Source organism: Lipotes vexillifer, unplaced genomic scaffold (assembly GCF_000442215.2).
Source record: "Lipotes vexillifer unplaced genomic scaffold, Lipotes_vexillifer_v1.1 scaffold1477, whole genome shotgun sequence".
Taxonomy (NCBI): Eukaryota; Metazoa; Chordata; class Mammalia; order Artiodactyla; family Lipotidae; genus Lipotes; species Lipotes vexillifer.
The window spans coordinates 707,648-732,844 of NW_006776536.1; the positions used below are offsets into that span (position 1 = coordinate 707,648).

General features: G+C 61.6%; 5 protein-coding genes across 5 annotated transcripts in view; 3 read left to right on the forward strand and 2 right to left on the reverse strand.

Annotated features, from left to right (window-relative positions):
* Positions 1-300: 300 nt before the first annotated feature.
* LOC103073093 (calcium-binding protein 4) lies at positions 301-3,535 on the reverse strand. Its single transcript, XM_007450430.1, has 6 exons — positions 3,179-3,535; positions 2,755-2,785; positions 2,531-2,674; positions 1,328-1,437; positions 798-945; positions 301-685 (listed from the first exon to the last, which is right to left on the reverse strand). The coding sequence occupies exons 1-6, from the start codon at positions 3,533-3,535 to the stop codon at positions 657-659; spliced, it is 819 nt and encodes a 272-aa protein (XP_007450492.1). The 3' UTR covers positions 301-656.
* A 2,075-nt stretch (positions 3,536-5,610) lies between these two features.
* GPR152 (G protein-coupled receptor 152) lies at positions 5,611-6,969 on the forward strand. Its single transcript, XM_007450429.1, has one exon. The coding sequence runs from the start codon at positions 5,611-5,613 to the stop codon at positions 6,967-6,969; it is 1,359 nt and encodes a 452-aa protein (XP_007450491.1).
* A 4,578-nt stretch (positions 6,970-11,547) lies between these two features.
* On the forward strand, positions 11,548-16,939 carry CORO1B (coronin 1B). Its single transcript, XM_007450431.1, has 11 exons — positions 11,548-11,611; positions 12,401-12,600; positions 13,001-13,123; positions 13,228-13,357; positions 13,529-13,710; positions 13,799-13,918; positions 14,614-14,718; positions 14,800-14,945; positions 15,127-15,184; positions 16,014-16,292; positions 16,465-16,939. The coding sequence occupies exons 2-11, from the start codon at positions 12,403-12,405 to the stop codon at positions 16,588-16,590; spliced, it is 1,467 nt and encodes a 488-aa protein (XP_007450493.1). The 5' UTR covers positions 11,548-11,611; positions 12,401-12,402; the 3' UTR covers positions 16,591-16,939.
* A 303-nt stretch (positions 16,940-17,242) lies between these two features.
* Positions 17,243-19,433, forward strand: PTPRCAP (protein tyrosine phosphatase receptor type C associated protein). Its single transcript, XM_007450456.1, has 2 exons — positions 17,243-17,293; positions 18,819-19,433. The coding sequence occupies exons 1-2, from the start codon at positions 17,243-17,245 to the stop codon at positions 19,431-19,433; spliced, it is 666 nt and encodes a 221-aa protein (XP_007450518.1).
* A 343-nt stretch (positions 19,434-19,776) lies between these two features.
* RPS6KB2 (ribosomal protein S6 kinase B2) overlaps positions 19,777-25,197 on the reverse strand; it is a 5,643-nt gene continuing 222 nt past the window's right edge. Inside the window, exons 2-15 of the mRNA XM_007450432.1 lie at positions 24,876-24,916; positions 24,659-24,779; positions 24,243-24,311; positions 23,537-23,684; positions 22,413-22,470; positions 22,197-22,297; positions 22,028-22,118; positions 21,853-21,943; positions 21,628-21,735; positions 21,021-21,083; positions 20,799-20,876; positions 20,615-20,722; positions 20,403-20,515; positions 19,777-20,203 (exon numbers count right to left, since the gene is read on the reverse strand). Of these exons, the coding sequence (XP_007450494.1) occupies positions 20,011-20,203; positions 20,403-20,515; positions 20,615-20,722; positions 20,799-20,876; positions 21,021-21,083; positions 21,628-21,735; positions 21,853-21,943; positions 22,028-22,118; positions 22,197-22,297; positions 22,413-22,470; positions 23,537-23,684; positions 24,243-24,311; positions 24,659-24,779; positions 24,876-24,916 (1,383 nt within the window). The 3' untranslated portion in view covers positions 19,777-20,010. The remainder of the gene's footprint in view (positions 20,204-20,402; positions 20,516-20,614; positions 20,723-20,798; positions 20,877-21,020; positions 21,084-21,627; positions 21,736-21,852; positions 21,944-22,027; positions 22,119-22,196; positions 22,298-22,412; positions 22,471-23,536; positions 23,685-24,242; positions 24,312-24,658; positions 24,780-24,875; positions 24,917-25,197) is intronic.

The window sequence follows — 25,197 nt, forward strand, 5'->3', positions numbered from 1 at the left end:
GGTATATTTGGGTCGCCTTTTCAAGAACAGGGTAGCCCGCTGAGACGCTGGAGTGTACTGACGTCATGCCCTGTTCCCCAGCCTCTTACAGGTCTTTTGTCCCGCCTGGGTGTCAGAGCCCAGGCTCCCAAACCTCTCCACCTCTGAAGCCCCCATGGCATCTGCTCCTTCCCACCACCCAGCTTTGGGTTCTCTCTGTCTTTGGTACCTGGGGTCATCCCTCTTTTTCACGTTCAGCTTTAAATAAAAACAAAACCCAAAACATTTCCACATATAAAGAGTGGGAGGTGTCCAGCCACCTTCTCAATTCACCATGTTACCAGAACCAAGCCCTACACTGCCCCGTCTTTGAATGCTGCCAGTGCCAGGGAGCTCCCTACCTCCCAAGGGGCCGGAGAGATTCAAACCTTGCTCACACCCAGGGAATGATGGGTGGTTGAGGGCACGTTTCCTCCAGGCAGCTCTGGTGGAAGGGAGGTGAGGATGAGGGTGGGCAGGTGACATCACAAGCCAGCTCTCCAGCCAGAGGGCATCAGGAGCAAAAGAAGCCTGGGGCTGCTGGGTTTCTTTCATCCTGGGGCCTTGTAGGGAGGGTGTGCAGCATGAATCCTGCTGGCGTCTGACACCAGAGGGGCAACAGTCTCCCTCCTGGAGCCTCAGTGGGTAGAAAGCATCATCACAAACTCTGCGGGGGAGAAGGGGCAGGGCTTGAGCCAGTCCAGGTCAGCCATGCCAGGAGGCACTGAGCTCAGCCTGGGAGCCGGAGGGATGGGCGTTTGTCTAGGTAGGAGACTCACCATCAAAGTCTACGGTGCCGTCCCCATTGAGGTCCACTTCTCGGAGCATCTCGTCCAGCTCAGGACCCACCAGTGGCTCCCCAAGCAGAGCCGGTGCTGCCTGTCGCAGCTCTGCCACCGTGATTCGCCCATCCCTGTCCCTGTCAAACTGGGATTCCAGCAGGGCTCAGCCCTTCCTACCCAAAGCTTCCTCTGCCTGAACCCACCTCCACCTTGCCACATCCTGTGCCTGGACGCCCACACCTTCATCCGTCCACACACTCCTCCTTCCAGGCTGAGGCCGTGAGCTCCCTGCCCCAGGAGGGCTCCCTGCCCCAGGAGGGCTCCCTGCCCCAGGAGGGCTCCCTGGGTGGACCCCCAGCTGAGAGTGAGCCAAACCCTCTCAGACCCCTCCCCAGCCCTAGTCCCACCAGCTGCAGGGCTCGGGGCCTCCAGAGGCTGAGGCTCCCAGTCTCCCCTGGCCTCCTGGGGGGAAGCCAGTAAGGATGCCGCCCAGCCACCCACCCACCGCCCATCTGGACGCTCCACACCTCGCGGAAGGCGATGCGCAGCTCCCGCACCCCCAGCATGTGCGCCGTCTCCTCCCTCAGCTTCGGGCCCATCATCTCCACAAACTCCTCGAAGTCCACACGGCCACCCACTGCGGACCCAGGCAGAGGGTCACAGTGGTGAGGGCTGGGGCCCGAGGAGGGGCGTCACAAGGGCCAGCCCCTCCCTGGCTCTGCATCCAGGAAGGACACTGGTGTCCACGCCCCTGGGCGGGGCGGGGCGTGGGGGTAGGAGGCTACGGAGACGGGGGGGTCGTCCCAGTGGCTGGGGGGGGGGGGGGGGGGCGGGGGACAGTGCTCAGGTGTTCTCAGTGAAGCACCGGGTGTGGGGGAAAGAGAGCAAGCTGAGGAACCAGACAGGCCCCAGGTTCAAAGCCTCCTGGCTCTGCCACTGATGGTGTGGCCTTGGGTGACTTACTGAGCCTCCCTCCTCATCCGGGGACAGGGTGCTGATGGGGCTGGGGTTCATGACTGTAAAGTGCCAGAACCCCACGGGCGGCAGCAAAGACCCCTAAGGAGTATCCCCAGGTTGGCCCTGGATTCTAAGGTGCCGTCAATCATAAAGAGCACCAATGGTCAACTACCAGCTTTGGGGAGAAGCAAGAAGCATGACACGAAAATATTCAGGTCAGTTGTAAATCACATCCCATTTTGGAAACTGTAAAGAAAAAGCAAATGCAGGAGTCCTGGGATGAAAGGAATCTGATATTTGACAGATTGGCTAATGATAATCACACAAGGGCAGCCCATCAGACATTTAATCGCAAGGCGTGGCCAGGGTTCTGTCACGCTCGGCCTCACAGAACCTCGGGAGGTTCTCTTCAGGAGCCTCGGGAGGGTCAGAGAGAGAGAGAGAGAGACAGCCCTGGTGGCTGGTACCAGCACGGACCACTTTACCTCAGTCAGAGACGGGGGTCCTTGACCTGAGCCCCAAGGGGCTCTCTTGGGTCACCCGGTGCCTTCCTTGTCACCCTCGACCCCTGTGCCCCCGGGGGCCAATGTCAAACTGTCCTGGAAGCTGTCACCCCCTCACGCCACCGTCACCGGGGCCTCACCCCACAGCCGCCTCCCACCACCTCTCGTTCCCCTGAACCACGAGGCCGGGAGAGGACCCAGGTTGCAAAGCCAGGTGGCTCGGCCGCCCTGCCCCGCCCCGCCCCCAGGCAGGTGTGGTCAAGCACTGACTTCGCATCTTGACATGCTGGGAGACCTCGATGAGCTCCATCTCCGTGGGCATGTAGCCCAGTGTCCGCATGCACTCGCCCAGGTCCCGGTAGCCAATGTAACCATCGCGGTCCGTGTCAAACTCCTCGAAGGCAGCCTGAAGCTCTGCAGGGGAGGGAGGTCAGGCACAGGCAGCCAGGCTCTGGGGCGCCTCCCACCTGCCGTTGCCAACATGGGCCACTCACCATCCAGCTCCTCGGGGCCCAGCTCGCGGTCCTGTAGGGGCACAGTCCAGCATGTCCCTGGGGCCGGTCAGGGCTCTGGCCGCCCTTCCTCCTCCAGCCCCAGCCCACGCTGGCCTGGGCAGGGCCCATCCCACAAGGGCAGGAGTAGGTAGCTGAAGTCCCGTGGGCCCCAGGAGAAGAGATGACCCCCTTCCTGCTCCTGGGGCCCCACGCTGCCACAGATCCCTGGGTTTGGGGTCTATCTCCGCCCACTGCCCAGGCCACCCTCAAACTGCAGAAACTCTACCCCCTCAGCCCAGGCTCCTGAGTCTGGAGCAGAAACTGGAGGAGGCCCGAGTATAAGGGGCAGGGTGGGCTGAGCCTGAGCCCATGAGTCCCCAACCTCACCCCCAGGCCCCCCAGCCCTGCCCCAGCCCCACCTGACCTTCCCAAAGATGCGGTTGAGCAGGGGCCCGTATGTCCTCTGAGCAGGATCGTGCCGGGGGACAGGACGATGCCGGTGGGACAGGCGACGAGAGGCTGGCCCCTCCTGCCCGTCTCCAGTCCTGGAGGGGTCCTTGCTGCCCTCCAGGGCCTTGGGGCCCTGCGTGAGGGTCTGCTCCCCAGAGCTGCCAGTGCCCTTCCGGGACCCTCGGAGCCCCTTCGCCCTCTTGCTGCTTTTCCTCCTGGTCAAGGGGAGCCTCTCAGCACCACTACTGGAAGCCATGACCCCCACAGGGGGTTTCTGGGGTCCGGGGGGCGGGTCTGGGCCATGCTGCCCCCTCACCTTCTCTGTGGCCATGCAGAGCACCCCTGCCTCTCCGGGCCTATAAAGCTGCTTATGCGCCCCCAGCCTGAGAGCTGATGGCCAGGGATCGGGCCCTGAGGGGGATTAGGGTAAGTGAGGCAGGCAGCCCAGGCGCTAATCCCAGCCCTCTGCCTGGGGGTGGCCAAGGCAGAGCCAGATGGGTCAGGGGGACCATCCTCAGCAGCACAGCGTGCCAGGACATGTTGGCTGCAGTGAGCTTTGGACGCCAGCTCTGCGGCTTATGAGCTGGGAGACCCGGCAAACTCACTTCTCTAAGCCTCAGTTGCCTCATCTATAAAACGGAGGCAATATCGCTGAAGTGTCAAAGACAGCCCAGTTGTATGAGATAGGCAGGATTTAGCTAAGAGGACACAGAGAGGCATCTCAAGCAGGAGGAAGAGTGTGGGCAAAGGTTGGGAGGTGGGAAAGGAGAGGATGAGTTGCCCACCGCGGCCCCCACGTGGGCGACATCCTGGCCGGAGCAGAGGGTATGTGAAATTCAGGAAGAGAGGCCAGACCAGAGAGGCCTTGAATCACAGATGATTGAGGGTGACCTCGGAGGAGGTGGACCCTGGGGGAACCCAGAGCCTGCCCTGAGCTGGAGGGGCCCAGGGCGAGGGGTTTCAGCCATCTGGCCCTGTCAGGAATAGGGGGGCCTGGCTGGTCACTTGGCCTTACTGGGCCGGGGTTAGGGTTTCCCGGCGAGCAGCCCCATGAATGATTGATGTCCTCCCAGCTTGGGTTTCACACCGGCCGCCTTAGTGCCGCCGGGAGCCATGCATCAGGCCCCGGCGTGGGGCCGTGTGGACGGCCGGACCTCTGGGCAGGCAGGCACGCCCTGCTCCTTCCAGCCAGCAGCCTGCACCTTACAGGTAAGCCAGGCCTCACCAGCCGGGCCCAAGGGGAGCCCAGGGCTCTGATCCAGTAGGGGCTGGAACTTGCAGAGTGGGGTCTGCCTGAGTAAGGGCCCTGGAGGTGGGGAGACAAGCAGGCTAAAAGGTCAAGTGGCTGGAGCCATGGGCCACGTGGCAGGATCCAGTCTTTCCTGGACATCTAGTTTCTCCACCCTCAGAGGGAACCGCCCTCCCCCATCTAGGGGAGGTTGGGTGAGGGTGGCGAGCCTCTTGGGACCCAGCCATCCTCATTCTCATCACACGGCTGAGTCCCCTGCCCCCTTTTCTATTTAGTAGCCTCAGGGGACAAGTGGGGGCCACTCTCTGCCCCAGACTCCCTGTCCCCCCTTGGATTCCTATGGGCCCAGGGGACCTGAGCCCTTCCTTCTTGGAATCTTTTTTCTTTTTTTGGCCACACCACAAGGCATGCGGGATCTTAGTTCCCCGACCAGGGATGGAACCCGTGCCCCCTGCAGTGGATTCTTAACCACTGGACCGCCAGGGGAGTCCGAATCTTAAACATTTGAACCCAGGATACTGACTAAAAGGAGGCTGTGATGCTCTGACCAAGTGGGTCTTTTTGTTTTGTTTTGGTTCGTTTTTTGGGCCACGCCACATGGCTTGAGGGATCTTAATTCCCCAACCAGGGATGAAAACGGGGCCCATGGCAGTGAAAGTGCGGAGTCCTAACTACTGGACTGCCAGAGAATTCCCAAGTGGTTTTTAGACTGTGTTCCCTGGAGCCCTAAGAGTGCTCTCCCTCCGTTATCCTGAGCACACAGTTTTAGTTCACATAGGAGTTCTGCTATAATATTTTAACTGAAACATATCTGAAAGCCTCTGGTTTGGTCTGCTTGGACGCGGTGAGAATTCCGTGCAGCAGAATGGTTAGAGTCCTGGTGCCCACATTCCCACCTCTGCCATTGGGCAAGTCACCGGATCCTCTGAACCTTCCTCTCCTTACATGTAGAATGGATTGTATGAGGACTAGGTGAGGTCATCTGTTTAAAGTCCCTGGCAAAGGTCAACTACCCCAAAGGTGATGATGATGGCCCAGAGAGGGACAGCGGCTTGCGGGGAGATGCACAGCATCCTCTCTCTTCTTTTCAGTCATTCGTGCCTTCATTGATTCACCAGGCACCCACTCCACGTCTAGTGGGACACTGGGGACCTCAGATGGACACTGCTATGGAAGTCAACCTGGGTGCCGCTGGCCACGGGCCCCGCACAGAGCTCGACGATGAGGACTACCCCCAGGGTGGCTGGGACACGGTCTTCCTGGTGGCCCTGCTGCTCCTGGGGCTGCCAGCCAACGGGCTCATGGCATGGCTGGCCGGCTCGCAGGCCCGGCAGGGAGCGGGCACGCGGCTCGCCCTGCTTCTGCTCAGCCTGGCCCTCTCTGACTTTTTGTTCCTGGCGGCAGCAGCCTTCCAGATCCTGGAGATCCAGCATGGAGGGCACTGGCCACTGGGGACGGCCGCCTGCCGCTTCTATTACTTCCTGTGGGGTGTGTCAGCCCTCAGCCTGGACCGCTGCCTGCTTGCGCTGTGCCCTCGCTGGTACCCCGGGCACCGCCCAGCCCGCCTGCCCCTCTGGGTCTGTGCCGGGGTCTGGGTGCTGGCCACCCTCTTCAGTGTGCCCTGGCTGGTCTTCCCCGAGGCCGCCGTCTGGTGGTACGACCTGGTCATCTGCCTGGATTTCTGGGACAGCGAGGAGCTGCCGCTGCGGATGCTCGAGATCCTGGGAGGCTTCCTGCCTTTCCTCCTGCTGCTCGTCTGCCACGTGCTCACGCAGGCTGCCACCTGCAGAACCTGCCGCCGCCAGCCCGGCTCCACGGCCTGCCGAGGCTTTGCCCGCGTGGCCAAGACCATTTTGTCAGCCTATGTGGTCCTAAGGCTGCCCTACCAGCTGGCGCAGCTGCTGTACCTGGCCTTCCTGTGGGACATCTACCCCGGCTACCTGCTCTGGGAGGCCCTGGTCTACTCTGACTACCTGATCCTTGTCGACAGCTGCCTCAGCCCCTTCCTCTGCCTCCTGGCCAGCGCCGACCTCCGGGCCCTGCTGCGCACCGTGCTCTCTTCCTTCGCCGTGGCTCTCTGCGAGGAGCGGCCGGGCGGCTTCACTCCGGCTGAGCCACAGACCCAAGCGGCCACTGGGGGTCAGACTCTACCAGGGCCAGTGGCCGAGGCCCAGCCACAGGTGAACCCCACAGCCCAGCCACTGTTGGAGTCCGCGGCCCAGCCACAGTCAGACTCTCTGGTCCAGCCTCAGCTGAACCCCAGGGCCCAGCCCCAGGAGAACCACGAGGCCCAGCCCCAGCTGGATGCTGGGGCCCAGCCACAGGCAAGCCCTGAGGCCCAGCCCCCTGGAGCCCCGGCCAGCTCAGCCCCCAGCCCCTGTGACGAAGCCTCCTCTGCCCCCTCCACGGATTCCACCCCAGATGCCCCTGTGAACCCGGCCGAACCTGCTGCCTCTGAGGGAGAAAGCCCCAGCAGCGCCCCCCAGGAGGAGGCCCCGGGTGCAGGCCCCACGTGAGAGTCGGGGAAAGCCAGGGCCGCCAGGGCAGCAGAAGAGCTGGGGAGACAGAGGAACCAGTCTGTCAGAGGACAACGGCTACCGTGGAGGAAGTCCTCATGGAAAACCCCAGCGAGTCCCTTGGCCTGGCAGACGGACTGGGGCGACGTGAACACGAAGCAGCCAAAAGCCCCGGACAGTCTGTTGTGAGCGTCATGTCCCTGCCGGATCCCAGCAAGCTCCTCCGTGCTTGGCCCACACATGGTGGTCCAACAGTCCCCTGAGCTACCACAGCTGATGGTGCCCTGCCGGGCTCTGCCCTCTGATGCCCCCCAAACCCCACGGACAGTCTCCCCTTAACCTCGGTCCTGCAGGACAAAGACTGGTAGGGTGACTTCTCCGGGCTTGATCTGACCTCCCCTGATCCTTCCTTCCCTGCCCCCTTCCTGTCCCAACCTCTAACCTGGATACGAGGAGCCGAAGAGGAAGTCCCTGCAGAGAAGGGAGCCATTCATCAGGAGCCCAGGGTCTTAGGAGCCCACAAGCTGGCCTGGCACGGCCAAACCCTCTCTGCCAGCCCCCTGCACCCAACAGGCAGTGGGGCTGGGGCAGGACTTCCCTCAGCAAGGTGGTGGACGCAGAGGCGAGAGCTAGCAAGCCTGGATTCAAATCCGGCGCTGGGTGACTCTGGACAAGCTGATTCACCCTCTGAGCTCCTGTTTCATCTGGCATTGTGAGGATTAAATGAGAAAGTGTGTGAGGTGCCTGGCAGGAACTGGCACACAGTAGGGGCTCAGTGAACAGGTGCTCTTCCTTCACGGACATCCAGGGATGTCCCTGCAGGGGCTGGGGATGGATTAGAGGAGGTGCCACCTGGCCTGAGCATCTGGGATCCTGTGAACCTCGGGGCAGATCATGGTGCCCATGACCAGCTCCGGGCTGCAGACATCCAGGTGGCCTGAGAGAGCATGGGCCCACCTCCGTGCCTCGGGCAGCTCCAGGGGACTTCAGGTTCTGCTGCGTTTAAGGGTTCGAGTGATCACCTGCCCATCCCCCACCATGGAGGAGGTACAGAGTGCCCTTGTCCTGCCTCAGCCTGAGCCCCTTCTATACACTTAGCCCAGATGAGAGATGGGAAGATGTCCAAGCAGAGAACTCTGGGGACCAGTGGCTCCAGAGATAGCACAGGCTCCTTGGAGGTCACACGGTGTCTCTAGGGCAGATCCAACCTCCTCCCTCTTAAGCTGCAGACACTGCTAGAAAAACTAGGAAGTGCTGAAGGTCTGTTTTCAGACCCCCCACGCCACTTCCTTTTCATACACATCACTCTCTACTGGCACTCACCCCACCCAGTCCCCAGGGTTCCAAAATCATGAACCCTTTCCCCTTTCACCCCCCGCCCCCCCTACCCTTTCCCATTAGCTCAGCGTTGTGACCTTTAGAAGCTGAGAGATGTCCTTACCAGTAGGTGTAAATGACAACGACACTTTACGTGCTACCCTTCCAAGGGGTGCTTGCTGTATAGGCAGACTGAAGTGGTGCAGTCAGATTTGGATTCTGGTTCCCAGGTCTCTCTTTGCCTCAGTTTTCTCCTCTGTAAAATGGGGTGATAACATTCCCTTTGCAAGTGTGGCTTTTGTGATCATTAACCAAACCCGGGGATGGAAGCATGCTGTGTGGTGGTGTTGCTGATACCAGCAGCATAATCATAGCATTTCCTGCGATTGTGGGCACCGAGGCTGGTGGGAGAGATTTCTGGACAGGCACAAATTTGTTGAATTCATTCATTCAGCAAATATTTATTGAGCACTTGTTAGGTGCTTTTTCAGCCAGCCTTCCATTTTGAGTGGGGTTAGCACATGGTCTCTAGTGCCCCTCAGAGGTTGTTTGAATCCTGGTTCTCCACAGCTCACCAGCTGTGTGATCTTCAACAAGGCTCTTGGCCTCTTTGAGACTCAGTTTCCTCATCTGTAAAATGGGGATCATAATCATGGTTCCATTTTCTAAGAGTGTTAATCCCTGTCAAGTGCTCAGATCCTTGCCTGGCACACAGTGCTTAATAATTGTTAGCCACTAATTCAATTATGCCAGTGGACACCCCCAGGTCTCACTCAGGCCTGGGACAGCACTGACCCCCCCAGAGCCCACGTGGCAGCATCCTGCCCACCAGGCATTGCCCCTCCCCACCCCGCCCCAACACACAGCCTCCTCCTCCACTTTCCAAATGCTTTCACACTCCCCACCCCATTGGACCGCACACCTCCTGAGGGCAGGGTCTGGACTGATGTCCCCCTTGCAGAGTGCCCCTCTTCCTTCTCCCAGGTAGGGATCCCGAAGCTTTTTCACATGGCAGGCAGATCAGGGACTAAATCCTCAGTGCCAGCCACCTGCCTTCAACTCTGGTCCATACTCCTAACCCCACCTCCTGGGGGACCTCCCTGGTGGTCCAGTGGTTAAGACTCTGCGCTTCCACTGCAGGGGGTGTGGGTTCCACCCCTGGTTGGGGGACTAAGATCCCACATGCCACGCCGTGTGTGGCCAAAAGAAAAAAAAAATGCTACTAACCCTACTTATTGGAGAGTGGGCCAGCCCCACCTCTAAGGTCCCAGAAGGGAACCCCACTCATAATGGGTACTTGCCATCCAGGAGAAAGAGCAGTGCCATGAAGGGTTTTGTGAGATAAAGAGGAGTTCTCCTTCCGGCCCACAGAGGAGGGTTTTGTATCGGAGGAAACATGCACACCCAAGGCCAGAGAGGATGAAGGGAGGGCTTACCCCCCACATTCCACAGCCCCTCCCCTCACCCCTAACACACTCCATGGGGCTGGGCTCCTCTTACCCTCTGGAAGATTCATCCCTTCCACAGGTGAGAGACACACTTCCCTCTCCTTCATAGGCACCAGACATCGAGAGCTGTGAATATGAACATTTTTCAATTCCACATTCAGGGCTGCTGTTCATTTATTCATTCAGTATACATTAATTGAACACATACTGTATGCTAGGTCTTGTTCTAGGAACTGGGGATACGGTGGGAAACAAGGCAAAGTGCAATCCTCAATTTGCGGACGTCCTAGCGGGACAAGGCAGACAAAAAGCAAATACACAAATAATTAGGGAATTCCCTGGTGGTCCAATGGTTAGGGCTCTGAGGTGTCACTCCTGAGGGCACAGGTTCGATCCCTGGTTAGGGAACTAAGATCCCACAAGCTGTGCAGTGCGGCCAAAAATAAAAAATAAAGCGAATACACAAAATAATTATACAATATAACATGAGGTAGTGATTAAGAACGTACAGGGGGAACAAGTAAGGGCCAGAGAGTGATGGGTAAGGGGGATGGTCAGGGAGGGCCCCCAGAGGAGGTGACATTTGAGCAGAGACCTGGAGGAAGTGAGGGATGGAGCCTTTTCAAGATCTGGGGGAAGCGCTTCCAGATGGAGGGAACAGGATGTGCCAAAGCCCTGGGGTGGGAAGGGAGGTGGTGTATTTCAGGGATAAGGAGGGTCAGTGTCACTGGGCCACATACAGAGAGGATGGAGGAAGGTAACGGGGTGGGGGGGGGGAGAAGGAAATGACGGTGGGTCATTGATGTGATGAAGGGCAAAGGGAGAGTGTTCAGGGTAGGGGATCTGGTGTGGGCATTAGACAGACCCCTGGCTGTTGCCTGGGGGACACAACAGAGAGGGAAGCTTTGTGGCTGCATTTCCTCTTCCAAACCACCCACATTCTGGTCCTGGGCTGGAAGGATTGGCCTGTCCTAGGGGTTATGGAGCAGTGGGAAAAGCAAGGACTTTGGAGTCAAACAGAATGCCAGATTGGAGGGGGCACATTCTGCCTGTGGGACCTACAGGGACACCTAAGCCTGCCAGGGTGGGATGGGGATGGGGTAGATCCAGGAGGCCAGCCTGTCTCAGGAGCTGGCCAGGAGGAGGGAGACATCTGTGGACAGACCTCCAGGCCTCGGTGGGAGATGGTTGAGGAAAGCAAGGAAAGTCTGGAGGTCATGGCCCTATTCCTCTTTTTAATAAGGAGGCCAGGCAGGACCCAAAGGTGTCCACCGGGGAGAATGAGAGGGCTGGGCCTTCCACTCGCCCCCTAAAACATCACTGTTTTATTTACATTGTACCAAGAGCACGTACCTTTGTAACTTGAGGCACGTGAATATATCGCCTGTCCGAGTAGATACTATATTTCGAGTCGAGGTGAACTCGACCGGGAAGTATGCATTGAGGCGGGGGATTGGGAGGGCGGGCTCCACCCAAACCTGGCGACTCCTGAGGACGCGGACAGGAGGAGCAAGATGGGGAAGGGGTCCGGGTCTGCCACCAGGCTGCCGGACTACGGCCCCATCCCCATCCCGGCCCCTGCCCCTTTGCCCTGAGGGACCTGGGGGTCTGCGGGGCGGAGCTCTCTCAGGTCCCGCCCAGCCCCGCCCCTGAGCCCCGTGAGGCCCTGAGCCCCGTGAGGCCCCGACCCCGCACTCCTCAGGCTCCGGCCTGCCAGGCTACGGCTCACAGCCTCCCGCCCCGCCCCTCCGCGCGAGACCTCGGCCCCGCCCCCCGCCCCTCTCTCCTCTGTCACTTCCTGATTCCCGCTTCCTGCTTCCCAGAGACTGGGATACGGAGCCACCCGAGGACAGTGCAGCAGCCTCCCGGCGTCCCCGGTGAGCGCGACGGGCCGGGGCTGGGGGCGCAGGCGGGGGGTTGGGCGGAACTTCGGGGGCAGAGCCGCAGGGGGCTGGGGTGGGCGTCGCGAGTCCGAGGAGCCCTTCCCCTCCGCGGCGCCTCACCCTCAGTCCCAACTCCCCCTGGCCGCTCAGCGTCTCCCCTGCCAGACCGGGATCCTTGAAGTTGGGCTCCTGCTTCACCTTGGACCCCCGCTCTGAGGGCGCTCTGGGATGCTCTGTGGCTGGGAGCGGCGTCCCGACCCCCGCCCAGTCCTGCCAGGCCCCCTGGACCGGCTTGGGGCTCCCTGCACATTCCGTGGGACCCAGAACTGTGGCCTAGCGCGGACCCACAACGGAGATCATTCCGGCCTCCTCTGTCTGTCCTCCCCATCACCCTGCTTCCAAATCCTGGGCAGGAAGGAGCCTGCTGGGAACTGACTAGGACCCACCAAGGAGCTAAGCTTGCACTGGCTCGGGCACCTCCCCCCTCCCCCACACGCATATCAGAGGCCGGGGAAAGGCCCTGGGTAGCGTCCAGCAGAGCCCCTCAGGACTCAGCAGTGTTTCTGCAGGAGGTCAGTGCATTTCTGCCTTCAGATCCCCCCTTGGGGAGAGGCGGCCAGGTCAGCCCTGTGACCCTATCCTGTATCTTAGGAAACGGAGAGCCAGGCAGGTTATCAGGCCCAGGCGCCCTGTTGCATCCTCCCTACTGCCTTCGTGCAGCCCTGGGAGGCTTGGAGGTTGTTGGGATGGGCAGAGGCTGACCTATGCTTCTCCACCCTGCAGTCATGTTCCGCAAAGTGGTTCGGCAGAGCAAATTCCGACATGTGTTCGGGCAGCCTGTCAAGAATGACCAGTGCTATGAGGACATTCGAGTGTCCCGTGTCACCTGGGACAGCACCTTCTGCGCCGTCAACCCCAAGTTCCTGGCAGTGATTGTGGAGGCCAGCGGTGGAGGCGCCTTCCTGGTGCTTCCCCTAAGCAAGGTGGGCCTCATTGGGGCTGGGAGGAGACTGGAGCCAGCTTGGTCGCATCTGCCAGGTCTCTCTGCTCCCTTCACAACCCATAATTTGCCCATCCCCACACTGCCCGGCAGGTGTCGTAATCCACATTTACTGCCTGGGAGGTGTTAGCACAGATAGGGAAAGCCTGTTTTTTATTAGCCACAGAGTCAGGGTCAGAGGCAACAAACATATCCTGCTCACCTGGTGACACCTGTGAGGAAGAGGTGGGTCAGGAGGAGGCAGGGTGAGAGTCACATCTGGGCCACCTGTGGGCCAGGCCAACCGCATCATTCCCTGTCCACAGAGGGGAGGGCTGAAGTTCTGGGAGGGATGGAGCCTGGGCATCTTGGGTCCCCCTTGACTGCCCCCCTCATGCCTGCAGACCGGCCGCATTGACAAGGCCTACCCGACAGTGTGCGGACACACAGGACCTGTCCTGGACATTGACTGGTGTCCCCACAATGACGAAGTCATCGCCAGCGGCTCGGAGGACTGCACGGTCATGGTGAGGCATGGGGCTGTGATGGGGCGGGGGTCGCAGATGTGGCTCAAGGCTCCTGGCAGCGGGGCCAAGCAGGGGCCTCATCTGCCCTCCCCACCCCTCCCCAGGTGTGGCAGATCCCGGAGAATGGGCTGGTCTCCCCTCTGACAGAGCCGGTGGTGGTGCTAGAGGGGCACACCAAGCGAGTGGGCATCATCACCTGGCACCCCACGGCCCGCAACGTGCTGCTTAGCGCAGGTCTGCACCGCTGCCCCTGCCCTGCCCCGCCCCTCGATGCGCACAGCTCCGCAGCATCCCACACCCTCTCCCAGGCCCGTCTGACACCCAGGAAGGTTGAGGCCCACAGAGGTCGAGTGCCGGGTCGGGTCCCAGGAGGGTGGTCAGAGCTGATGGCCCCCCGCTCGGCAGGCTGCGACAACGTGGTGCTCATCTGGAACGTGGGCACGGCGGAGGAGCTGTACCGCCTGGACAGCCTGCACCCCGACCTCATCTACAACGTCAGCTGGAACCGCAACGGCAGTCTCTTCTGCAGCGCGTGCAAAGACAAGAGTGTGCGCATCATTGACCCCCGCCGGGGGGCTCTGGTGGCGGTACGTGGCCCTGGAGGGTGAGGATGGCCGCAGACTGGCCGAGGGGCTCTCTTGGGGCTCCACACTGACCGCTCCATCTCCCCGGCAGGAGCGGGAGAAGGCTCACGAGGGGGCCCGGCCCATGCGGGCCATCTTCCTGGCAGACGGCAAGGTGTTCACCACGGGCTTCAGCCGCATGAGCGAGCGGCAGCTGGCGCTCTGGGACCCAGTGAGTGGCCTGGCCGGCCCAAGCGGGTGGCCTCAAGACGGGCTCCACCCTGGGCGAGGAGGGCGGGAATCACCTGGAGAGGCCTGTCGTTCCCAGGTTCTCAGCCTGGCACCTGAGGCACCCAGGCCCTGGAGCCCTGCCAGCCTCTCCTCTCCCTGCCCCCTGCTCTCTGGCCTCCCCCACCGCCTCCACCTGCCTCCGTGTCTGCCCACAGTGTTCTTGCCCCCTGAAAGGCCCTTCTCTCCTTTGCTTGTCTGTTAACACTCGGCTGTCCTTCGAGGCCCAGTGCAGAGGTCCCCTTCTCCAGGAAGGCTTCTAGCCTTTCCTGTGACGTGCTGTGTCCCACAGCCTTAACCTTCTGTCTGGCAACCTCCGGGGGCCCCTCTGAGACAGCAGCTAGCGCTGCCGGGCACCCCTGGCTCCTGCGTGGTGGGGGCTTTCTCAGTACTTGCTTGGTGGCCTGGGGGTAGTCTGAAGGCCTGGAGTAGGCAGGGAAAATGGGACCGTGGGAGTGGAGGGAGGGGAGCCAGGAGGGCCTGGCGGGGCTACACCGTGTGGGCAAAGGGTGGCAGTGGTAGGGGCAGTGCCAGCCAGCTTGTGAGGCTAGCTGGGGCCAGTCCCAGTGAGGGGTTAGGACAGTGAGGGGAGAGGGCAGGTTCTGGCCTGGCCTGACTGCCCCTCAACCCACGTGCCAGGAAAACTTCGGGGAGCCCATGGCCCTGCAGGAGTTGGACTCTAGCAATGGGGCTCTGTTGCCCTTCTACGACCCTGACACCAGCATGGTCTACGTCTGCGGCAAGGTAGAGCTGAGCAGGGCTGCTGGGGACAGGGAAGAGATAGGCAGGCCCAGGTGCTGACCCCTGCCCCCTCCCGCCCTGCAGGGTGACTCCAGCATCCGGTACTTTGAGATCACAGACGAGCCCCCCTACATCCACTTCCTGAACACGTTCACCAGCAAAGAGCCCCAGAGGGGCATGGGCAGCATGCCCAAGAGGGGCTTGGAGGTCAGCAAGTGCGAGATTGCCCGGTAAGAAGGTGGATGTAGGGGGCTGCTCGGGAGCAGGAACCGACCCAGAGGGGCCCCGGGGTCAGGGGTCAGCCCGTAGGAGGGGCCAGGGTAAGGACTGGAAGGGGAGGGCAGAGGGAGCTGGGAGAGCTGGTAGGGGGCAGGTTCCACCCATGGGTCCTCCCTCCCCGCCCTTTCCCAGGTTCTACAAACTGCATGAGCGCAAGTGTGAGCCCATTGTCATGACTGTGCCACGAAAGGTGAGGTCACCTGGTTCCCTGCCCACCCACTCCCTTTCTAGCAGACAGACCACACAGGGGTGATCAAGGTGAGGCTTGTGAATGGGACATGGTCGAGTGTGCGTGTAGTCAGCGGGCTGGATAGATGCCAGCGTGCCCAGCGAGGGCCAGGCAGGGATGAGACACGGGGTGAACCGAGGCCTCGCTCTGCATGAGCCACAGGAGACAGATACTGGGCAGCCTTGGAGGTCTCCCTGTAGGAGGCAAGGCAGGACCAACAGCGTGGCTGGGGCAGGGCCTCCAATGAGGGGTGTGTAGTAAGCCAGGCGAAAGCACAGAGGTGGGAATGGAAAGAGGAGTGGGGAGTCTGGCTGCAGTGGAGGCTCCTGTGAGGTGGGGATTCGGCCACATGTGGCTCGGCCTCAGAGCCCCAGCTGAGAGCCTTGAAGGTGCTTCATTTCTCTCCAGCCAGCGTTTACTGAGGGCACAGGGTAGCGTGCCAGGCACGTCCAGGGAGCAGAGCTGAGGGCGAGTTCGACGGGGCCAGCCCCAGGAGCTCACTGTCCACAGGGCACAGACGTGGCCCCCGGAGTCCCACAGAGCCACGTAGCTGGCCCCTGCTTGGGAAGGTGGGGGGAATCTTCAGAGGGAGCTGTCGGTGGTGTCCAGAGGGAAGTGAAAGAACAGATTTGAGCTTTAGAAATGTCACTAGGGGTCAGGCCATGGGAAGATGGGTTGACAGGGTGCAAGCCTGGAGGCCAGGAGAGTGTTGAGGAGGTGGCCACTCAGGGTCCAGACGAGAGGACCCTGCAGGTGGGCCCCAGCTGACCCAGACCTCCCCCCCGCCCAGTCGGACCTCTTCCAGGATGATCTGTACCCCGACACAGCTGGGCCTGAGGCGGCCCTGGAGGCAGAGGAGTGGGTGAGCGGGCGGGATGCCAACCCCATCCTCATCTCCCTGCGGGAAGCCTATGTGCCCAGCAAACAGCGGGACCTGAAGGTCAACCGGCGCAACGTGTTATCAGACAGCCGGCCCGCCGCGGCCCCTGGCTCCCCCCGCCCGGGGGCCTCCACGCCTGCTGCCTTCACCAGTATTGCCGCCCCTGGCAGCAGCCTTGCCGGAGCCGGGGTAGGTGCCCCTCAGCTCAGGGTGGTGTTGGGAAGCCCGGGTGTTGCCCAGGTCTGCTGTGCCTGCCTGAACCACTCACTGCCCCTCTCTGGGCCTCAGGCCCCTCTGCCTGATAGTAGATTTGGGGAGGGCTGCAGCTCCGAAACCCCTGTCCCCGCTCATGTCCCAGCAGGAGGCTGGGAAGCTGGAGGAGGTGATGCAGGAGCTGCGAGCACTGAGAGCGCTGGTCAAGGAGCAGGGGGATCGCATCTGCCGTCTGGAGGAGCAGCTTGGCCGCGTGGAAAATGGAGACGCCTAGACCTGGGCCCAGTGGATGCCACTCCCCATTCACCTCCTCCGCCCACCTCTTTCTCACTCAGCCTCTGCTGGCGGGTCACACTGACTCCGGTTGGCTGCCCCTGCCCCTGCTGAGGGTTTCTGGGGCAGGTTCAGGGACCAGTCCACACCCTGAGCCATCCTGTGGGCCTAGGCTGGAGCCACCAGCCGGCTTTGGGCGTTGTTACTGGGGAGGGGTTTTGTACCCAGGAGAGCTTCTACTCTGAGGCACCGTCTCCCCCACCGCCACCCAGCCACCCTGCTCCCTCCCCTGAGGAAGCAGGAGGGATGGGTTCTATATTTTCATTCCAAATAAAATTCTCTTTCTAAAAGCCAGGTTTGCCCTTCTGCTACAAGGGTGGGACTGGGAAAGGAAGTCTGGACCCCTGGGGGGGGGGGACATAGGGCCGCCCCCATGGATCATATATGTGAGAAAGGTCTGGGGGACCGTGAACATCCCCCGCCCTGCCCCCCATAGCCCCAGCCTGGCCCAGGGAGAGGCCGGTGAGGATCTGATGTGGATCAGGGTGGTTCTGAGAGGCCCCGGGGTCGGGGGGCGGCGATGAGGGTCCTGTTGCAGGGAGGGCTGAGCGGGATGTTGTGGGCAGGAAGCGGAAGCGCCGAGTTTACCCCAGATGCGTCGAGAGCGCAAGCTCATTTCTCGCTCCACACGGCTAGGGCTGGAGGTGGGCGCCCGGCGCTGAAAGGCCAGCAGACTGATGGTGAGCGTGGAGCCTGCTGGGTCCTTGGGGTGGGGGCCACAGGAGGTCAGGGCTGGAATGTCTAGGCCCCAGGAGCTAAGGAAGGACCCCCCCGCGGGCCCGCGGGCAGGAGCAGCCAGGCAGGGGGCAGAGGCGAGATACCCGGGATGAGCCCAGGGCAGAAGCTGGGCCTTCCTCTCACCTCACATCAGACCTGGGCCTCCCTCAGATTCAGGGGGTGGCCTCCCAGTGCCCCACTCCATGCCCGACCCCCCTTCAAGACCCCCAGGTGGACTCTCACCTGCTCTGCTCGGGAGCTGGGACTCAGCACGGCCTCTACTCGCATCCCTGGAGCCTGGGCAGACAGTGTGGGGTGGGAGAAGGCTTGCTCGCATCTCGGCACCCCTCCCCCCACGCACCCCCCCACCTGCCTTGTTCTGACCGCAGGCTTCCTCTGGCAGCTGCACCCGCCTGCCCCAGCCCCTGGCCCTGCGAGACCCGAGGCCCCAGGGACGGAGAGTTGAACGGAAATGCTACAGCTAGGGCAGTCCCCGTGGCTGGGAGGGAGGAAGAAGGGTCTCAGTGACCCCCATCCTGGGACCTGGCCAAATGGAGGCTACACAGTTGCCTTGGGCTCGGTCCCCCCATCCTGGGCCTCAGGAAGAGCCAGCTCCAACACCAGCCTTGCAGGTGCCTTCCTTCCCTTCCGTCCCCTCCTCCTGGGGGCAGAGTCTTTACAGATTTTTTTTTTTTAATTAATTAATTTATTTATTTATTTTTGGCTGCTACTCTTCGTTGCGGTGCGCGGACTTCTCATTGCAGTGGCTTCTGTTGTTGCAGAGCATGGGCTCTAGGCGCGTGGGCTTCAGTAGTTGTGGCACGCAGGCTCAGCAGTTGTGGTGCACGGGCTTAGTTGCTCCGTGGCACGTGGGATCTTCCCGAACCAGGGCTCAAACCCGTGTCCCCTGCATTGGCAGGCGGATTCTTAACCACTGCGCCACCAGGGAAGCCCCTACAGTTATTTCTTGAGCGCCTACTCTGCGCTAGGAATTGTTTAGGTGCTTAAGCCAAAGAGACCCCCCCCCCCGTCTTCCTGGGGGGAAGAGAAAAGAATAAGCATACTAAACGGGCAGAGTTATCTCCTGTGTCGGGGAGTGGGTAGGAGGGTAAAGCAGGGCTGGGCTGCGGGGATGAATGTCAGGGTACTAATCCAGGCCAGCTTGGGCTGCACTGAGGTGCCTTGAGCCAGGGTGAGCAGGGAGCCATGTGGCTCTCCGGGGGGATGGAGCATTCCAGACAGAGGGGACAGCCGGTGCACAGGCCCCAGGCAGGAGCCGGCTTACGTGGTGCAGTGGGAGAGAGGAAGGCGAGAGGCAGGAGGACGCATCGCTGGCGAACATCACAGAGCCAGGAGAGGCCTTACTGACAAGGACTTTTCTGCTTGACTGCCCCCATCTTACCCAAGAGGCCACCAACCACAGGCAATGAGCCCCTTCCTGTCTCCCCCCAGGACCTGTGCTGTGTCCTAGGGCTCTGGACGCTGCTGGCCCTGCCAGGGGCCCTGGGCTCGGGCCGCGGCGCCGAGGACAGCCCGGGCTCCAGCTCCTCGGTCACTGTGGTCCTGCTGTTGCTGCTGCTTCTGCTGCTGGCCACTGGCCTGGCGCTGGCCTGGCGCCGCCTGAGCCGGGACTCGGGGGGCTACTACCACCCGGCCCGCCTGGGCGCCGCACTGTGGGGCCGCACTCGCCGCCTGCTCTGGGCCAGCCCGCCAGGCCGCTGGCTCCGGGCTGAGCTGGGGTCACCAGAAGAGGACCCGGAGCGGCAGGAGGACGAGCGGGACGTGGAAGATGACTGCGACCTGGGTGGTGGCCAAGAGGAGCGTGAATCCCAGGAAGAGGGGCAGCGTGGAGAGAGGCCCAGCCCACAGCAGGCCCCGGAGCCGGCCGAGGAAGCCTATGACGATGACACTGAAGGGGGCCTGGGCCTCGGCTCCCAGGGGCCGGTGGGCTCCAGGGGCAGTGCCGAAGCCCTGCTGAGTGACCTGCACGCCTTTGCTGGCAGCGCAGCCTGGGACGACAGCACTAGGGCAGCTGGGAGCCAGGGCCTCCATGTCACCGCACTGTAGGAGCCAGCCCTGGTGCCACATCCTGGTCACTGTGCCTCTGCTTCCCGAGCTGCCATGGCTGGACACAGCCTGCCCTGGGCTCATGTCACCCACACCCCCGCTTGGAGAGCCTCAGACAGTCACTCCCCGCCACGAGTTCTAGTCCCCAAGTCTGTGTATCCCTAGCCCTCCAGGAAGGCCATCCGTCCCCAGGGGGCACTGGGCAGCCATCTGAAATAAAACCCCTCCAGTCCGCCGCTGTTCTGTGGTCCTGTCACGGCCCCTCCCATCCCTTAGCAGGGACTCCTCCCAGCACGACCCCACCCGCCCCTGCCCCAGAAGTCCAAAGGAGAAACCAGGTCAGTGCCATGATTGAATACTTTAATAATCCAGGGGCACAGCTCAACTGCGGGAGGCCAGGGGGGCAGCCCCCCTCGACTGGCAGCCATGGTCTGCAGTCCTTCATGTTCATGATTCAGGGGCACGGCCACCCCCAGCAGAGACACACTCACGCACACTCGCTCCTGTACCCCTAGGCACAGCCCCAGGTCTCTGGAACTGGCCCGGGGTCCCACTGCCCTCATCTCCACCCACCCTCTTAGCGCCCGGGGCGCCCACGGCCTTTCTTGGACTTCTTGGTCCCCGAGGGGGGTCGGATGGGGAGGGGGGCAGTGCTCGAGGGCGGCGGTGGTGGCGGCGGCGGCAGCAAGAGAGGGGGTAGAGGGGGCTCCAGGGGCTCCAGTGGGCCGGGGCTGGGCCGGAATCCCTCAAAGGGCGAGAACTTCAGGGGGCTGCAGGGGAAACCGAGGCAGAGTCAGCATTTACTGGCATGGGGCCAGGATGCAGTCAAGTGCCCACCCAGGCGGCCCCTGCCACACAAGTCCCCATGGTAGACGGAGAAACAGAGGCTGAGGCTGGTTCAGAGACGGCCAAGGCAGCCCTGGGGTTGACGGCAGAGCCAAAGCTAGAACGGCCCCCGCCCCGCGGTACCTGATGGGGGTCCAGGGGCTGCCGTTGAGGCGCCTGGGGGAGCGCAGCTTGGGCTGGAAGGAGAAGCCCTCCTTGATGCTGTCCAGGACAGAGGGCGCCACATACGTGAAGCCCTAGGGGGCAGAGGCGGGGCCAGGCGCAGCTCAGGGTCCACCGCTCCTTGGCCACACCCCGGCCCGTGTCCCTGTAACCCTCAGGCCCCCAGACCTCACCAGGAAGGCCTGGTTGGCGCTCTCACTCAGGGCCGTGTCATCTGGACTGTCCACCGGCGTCTGCCTCGTGAAGTGGGAGTCAAACTGGCTCACGTCCTCCTCCGACTGCTGTGGGCGCCCCGGGAGGAGTCAGGGGTGTCCGGGACAGGGGCCCCCGCCCCCAGGCCAGTGGGGCCCCACTCACCAGGGAGGGCCGGAAAGGGGGGTCCACGCGGCGGGCCAGGAGGTCATCCCAATTAACGTGCCGGAAGAAGGGGTGCCTCTGTGGGCAGAGTGCCCCCAAACGTGCCAACATTTCACCCTCCGTGGCTCCCTCAGAAACCCCCCCTGCTCTAGGGCCCTGTCTCCTGCACCCAGACACCCTTGGGGGCTCAGCCCTGCCCCCTCGTAACGGTCCCAGACCCACCTGCACATCAGCGGCGTCCCCAGGGCCACCCCCGATACGTTGGCTGGGATTCCGCTTCAGAAACTGCAGGACAAGGGCAGGGGGTGAGGGTCTCGGGCGGAGGTACCGATTGTTTCCGAGTGGCCCCAGGGGGTGGGGAAAGGTGAGAAAGGGGTCGTGGCTTGCGGTGGGGGCCCTGGAGTGTGGTGTCCACCTACTGACACCCTCAGAATTTCCAAGGTTTGATCCCATGGCCCCTTCTCCACAAAGCCTTTGCTGGCATCACCCCAGGGCACATTCGTGGGGATCCAACTCACAATCTGGATGGGGTGCCTAGCCTCCCACTTTGATCCCCAGTGACCGACTTTTTGAGGAGAGCGGCTAGTGCGTGGTGCAGGCCTCGCTGGTTGGGACTCAGACTAGGGACCTGGCCAAGGTCCGCAGCCGGTCTGTGCCAGAGCTGACGTCTCACACCTCGCAGCCAATGCTCCTCGTCCCAAAGGCACATCGTACGGGTGGGGGAAGGGGAGTGGGGAGCTCCAGCAACCCTGGCCCAGGGAGACTCAGGAGCCCATGCAGGGCCTGGGAGAAGAGACGGGGGCCGGACCAAGGGCAGGAGGGAGCCCACCTTTTTGACGAGGTCCCGGGCATCTGGGGTGAGGTAGGCGGGCAGCTCCAGCTTCCCTCTGATGATCCTGTCCATGGTTTTCTTCCGGTTCTCTGCAGTGAAGGGTGGCTGGAGAAGGCAGAGGGTGAGAGGAGCCTTGCGGGCCTCCCACCGGGCCCGCCCCTGCCCCGGGAGGGGGCCCTCCTCCCGCCCCCACGCCCACCCTCCCGAGGAGGCTGGACTTGCCGATCCAGTGAGCATGTCGTACATCAGGGCCCCCAAGCTCCACCAGTCCACCGCCCGGTTGTGGCCACTGCGCACCAGAATCTCAGGGGCCCTGGGGGCCAGGTGGAACCATCAGTCAGGCCAAGCCCTGCCTGGCTGTCCTCCTGACCCCTGGGCCCAGCCGGCTGCCGCTTACATGTACTCGATGGTGCCGCAGAAGGTGTGGGTGACGGCACCCTCGTGAATCGACTCCTTGCAGAGGCCGAAGTCCGTCAGTTTGATGTGACCTGAGGAAGAATGTTAGGGTGGGTCGGTCAGGACCCCAGGCCACCCCGCGGGGCTCAGCCCTCCCCACACATGCGCACCCTGGCTGTTGAGCATGATGTTCTCAGGTTTGAGATCCCGGTAGATGATGCCTTGGGAGTGGAGATGGCCCAGGGCCAGTGTGATCTCTGACAGGTAGAAACTGCAGAGACAGGACAGGGTGAAGGCAAGGGGGGGTGGGGGTGGGGGTGGAGCCAGGCCCTGACGTGGAGGGGTCCCTGGACCCCCTCAGGAGAGAGGCTGGAGGTAACACCCACCAGGCAGTGTCTTCCAGGAAGATGCCCTCGCGCTCCAGATGTGTGAAGAGCTCGCCGCCTGCGACACAAACATGTCAGCAGCTGTGTGCTGGGACCAAGCTCCTCTGCTCGCCGAGCCTTGGTTTCTTCTCAGGGAGAGTGGGGCTCGTAATTCCCGCCCTACCTGCCTCCCAGAGCTGCCGTGGGGACTCAATTCAATTCAGCAAACGTCTACCGACGCCTACTCGGTGCCTGGCCCTGTGCTGGGTGAAGCTGGGGACAGAGATGAAGAGCCCCAGCCACTGCCCGCAGGACGCTCAGTCTACTGGGGAGACAGACACGCACACAGCTGCTCCAATGTGCCAGACTGAGGCAACGGCCCTGAGAGCCTACCAAAACCTTCACAGAGGAGACAGGAGGACACAGTTAACCCCAGCGTGAGGTTGACAGAGAAAGTCCCTGGCAGCGGTGAGACTTAAAGGGGATGCAGAGATGGAGCGCAGGAAATGAAGCTCCCAGGGCTCATTGGGACAGATGGGGTCAGTAGGAAAAGCAGGCCCGGATCGCTTCATGGCGAGCAGGGGACACCAGGCCAAGGAGGCCAGGCTTGATCCGGGCAGTTGCAGGGAGCCATGGAATTCTGAGTAGGAGTGTTGGGGGCAATCCCATGCTCTCAGACGATGACCCTGGAAGTTGGTGGAGGAGACACTAGGAAGAGGGTGAGCTGGAGGCTTTGAGGCCAGTTAAGAAACAACTGTGACGCCTCCCCTCCGCCCAAGAGAGTAGAGAGGATAGAGGACACTGCAGAGAATGAACCATCTGGATTGGGATCTGACTGGATGCAGGGCACAAAGGAGGGAGGACCAGCACATGAAGGGCTACTGGAAATGGACAAAACAACTCTCTGGACATCTATACAGACTCCCACCGTTCCCATCCACCCCCAACACCGCTGAGGGATACAAGAGGCACTGGACAGACGTTTGCTGAATGAATGAATGAATGAATGAATGAACGGACAGAGGGATGGATGAGGTGGGGCCCCCCTGGCCATTCTACATACCGCGTCTCTCCCAGCTCCCCCCAGAGCTCCCTGTGCTGGTTCCCTGGCCTTGCCCACACCCCAGATGGGCCCGCACTCATACCACTGAGGCACTCCAGGATGAGGTAGAGTTTGCCACCAGTCTGGAAGGCATAGGCCAGTTCCACAATGAAGGGGTGCTTCACCGACTCTAGAATGTTCCGCTCAGCCCGCGTGTGTGCCGTGTCCTTGGCGTTGCGCACAATTTTGGCCTGCAGAGGCAGGGATCAGTTAGAAGGTGGGCCCCCAGGACTCCCTCGGTCCCTCCAGCCATTACTCTTCAGCCATTCTCTATCACCCCATTGTATTTCTCCATAATTCTGCAGCTATCAGCAACCATCCTTTCCAGGGACTGGTTTATCCTAGTAGCACCATGTTTCTCAACTTCCGCACTCATGACATTTGGGGCAGATAATTCTTTGCTGTGGGGGCTGTCTTTTGCGTTGTAAGACCTTTAGCAGAATCCCTGGGCTCAACCCACTGGATGCCTGTGGCAGCCCCTCTCTAGTCGTGACTCAGAAATGCACACCGACATTGCCAACATTGCCAGACGTTGCCTGGGAGGCAATACTGCCCATGGTTGAGAATATACCGCAGAACAATATAATTGCTACTGACAATAAACAAGCAAGCGCTCAAGACAGTGACCATCTCCTCCACTCCACTATGTTCACTGCTGTCTCCCAAAGGCCGGTGTAGTACATTGGGAATGGCAGCCACTGGGTGAGGACCTGTCGGCTGAACGAATGTCGGCTGAACGAATGACTCACCTTCCTCAGGACTTTCATGGCATATATTCTGCCCACATTGGTGCCCTGCACCTTTCGCACCTGGAACACCTGCAGGGCAGGGGAGACAGGATCAACCTCCCTCTCCATATCCCATCTTCAAAAAGCCCTACCCTGAAGCTCTGGTACTGGGACCAAGAGGTCCACCCAGGAATGGGGCGGTAAAGATTTCAAGTCCGATTCTAAGAGGATTTACAAATCGAACTTTTTTTTCTTTTAACTTTTTGGCTGCGGGGCATGTGCGATCTTAGTTCCCCGACCAGGGATCGAATCCCCGCCCCCTGCGCTGGAAGCACTGGACCGCCACAGAAGTCTCTGTAAGTCTAATCTGTTTTGAGACTCTTCGGTGCAGCAAGACTAAGCCTGTGAGGCCAGCGAGGAAGGAGGGGGGCCGGCACCTTGCCATAGTTCCCCTTGCCCAGCACGCGCAGCAGCTCGAAGCAGTGGGGCCCGATGCGCTCAGGGCCCGGGTTCACACTGCTCTCAGTCAGCTCCACCTCTTCATAGTGTCCCACAGGCCTGTGGACACAAGAAGTTAACGGGCGCAAGCTCCAATGCTCCTCAGGTCCCCTTCCCCAGCCCATTCCCTCCTCCCCCAACACGACCCTCACTCACTCCAGGCCAGCCGCCCTCAACTCGGCAAGGGGACACACGTCCTGTGAGAAACCGAGGAGTAAGAGCCAAGGGAGGTGCCAGGCTCCCTCCCCCCAAGCTGGACTGCTTGGCCCAGGCGTGAAAAGGGTGACGAATGGGAGCTGGCAGGCGATGGGCCAGGACTGCGGAGGAGAGGCGAGGGCAGGAAAGGGAGACGCAGGGGAAGGGCTGGGGGCCTGCAAGACAGGTGGGGGTGAAGGTAGGGTCAGAGCCTAATAGTGGCCGGGATCTTAGACAGACCGGGGTCTGCAGGAGAGGAGCCCACACTGGGGGCCGGGGGGGG

Excerpts from the sequence above, each read along its gene's own strand:
- LOC103073093 (XM_007450430.1), bottom strand. The coding sequence starts at position 3,535 with ATGGCCACAGAGAAGGTGAGGGGGCAGCATGGCCCAGACCCGCCCCCC. Across the intron at positions 1,438-2,530 it reads CCAGCATGTCAAGATGCGAA|TGGGTGGCCGTGTGGACTTC; the intron begins GTCAGTGCTTGA and ends CTGGGTCCGCAG. Across the intron at positions 686-797 it reads CGGCACCGTAGACTTTGATG|AGTTTGTGATGATGCTTTCT; the intron begins GTGAGTCTCCTA and ends TCTCCCCCGCAG.
- GPR152 (XM_007450429.1), top strand. The coding sequence starts at position 5,611 with ATGGACACTGCTATGGAAGTCAACCTGGGTGCCGCTGGCCACGGGCCC.
- CORO1B (XM_007450431.1), top strand. The coding sequence starts at position 12,403 with ATGTTCCGCAAAGTGGTTCGGCAGAGCAAATTCCGACATGTGTTCGGG. Across the intron at positions 15,185-16,013 it reads TCATGACTGTGCCACGAAAG|TCGGACCTCTTCCAGGATGA; the intron begins GTGAGGTCACCT and ends CCCCCCGCCCAG. Across the intron at positions 16,293-16,464 it reads GCAGCCTTGCCGGAGCCGGG|GAGGCTGGGAAGCTGGAGGA; the intron begins GTAGGTGCCCCT and ends ATGTCCCAGCAG.
- PTPRCAP (XM_007450456.1), top strand. The coding sequence starts at position 17,243 with ATGCGTCGAGAGCGCAAGCTCATTTCTCGCTCCACACGGCTAGGGCTG. Across the intron at positions 17,294-18,818 it reads CCACACGGCTAGGGCTGGAG|GACCTGTGCTGTGTCCTAGG; the intron begins GTGGGCGCCCGG and ends GTCTCCCCCCAG.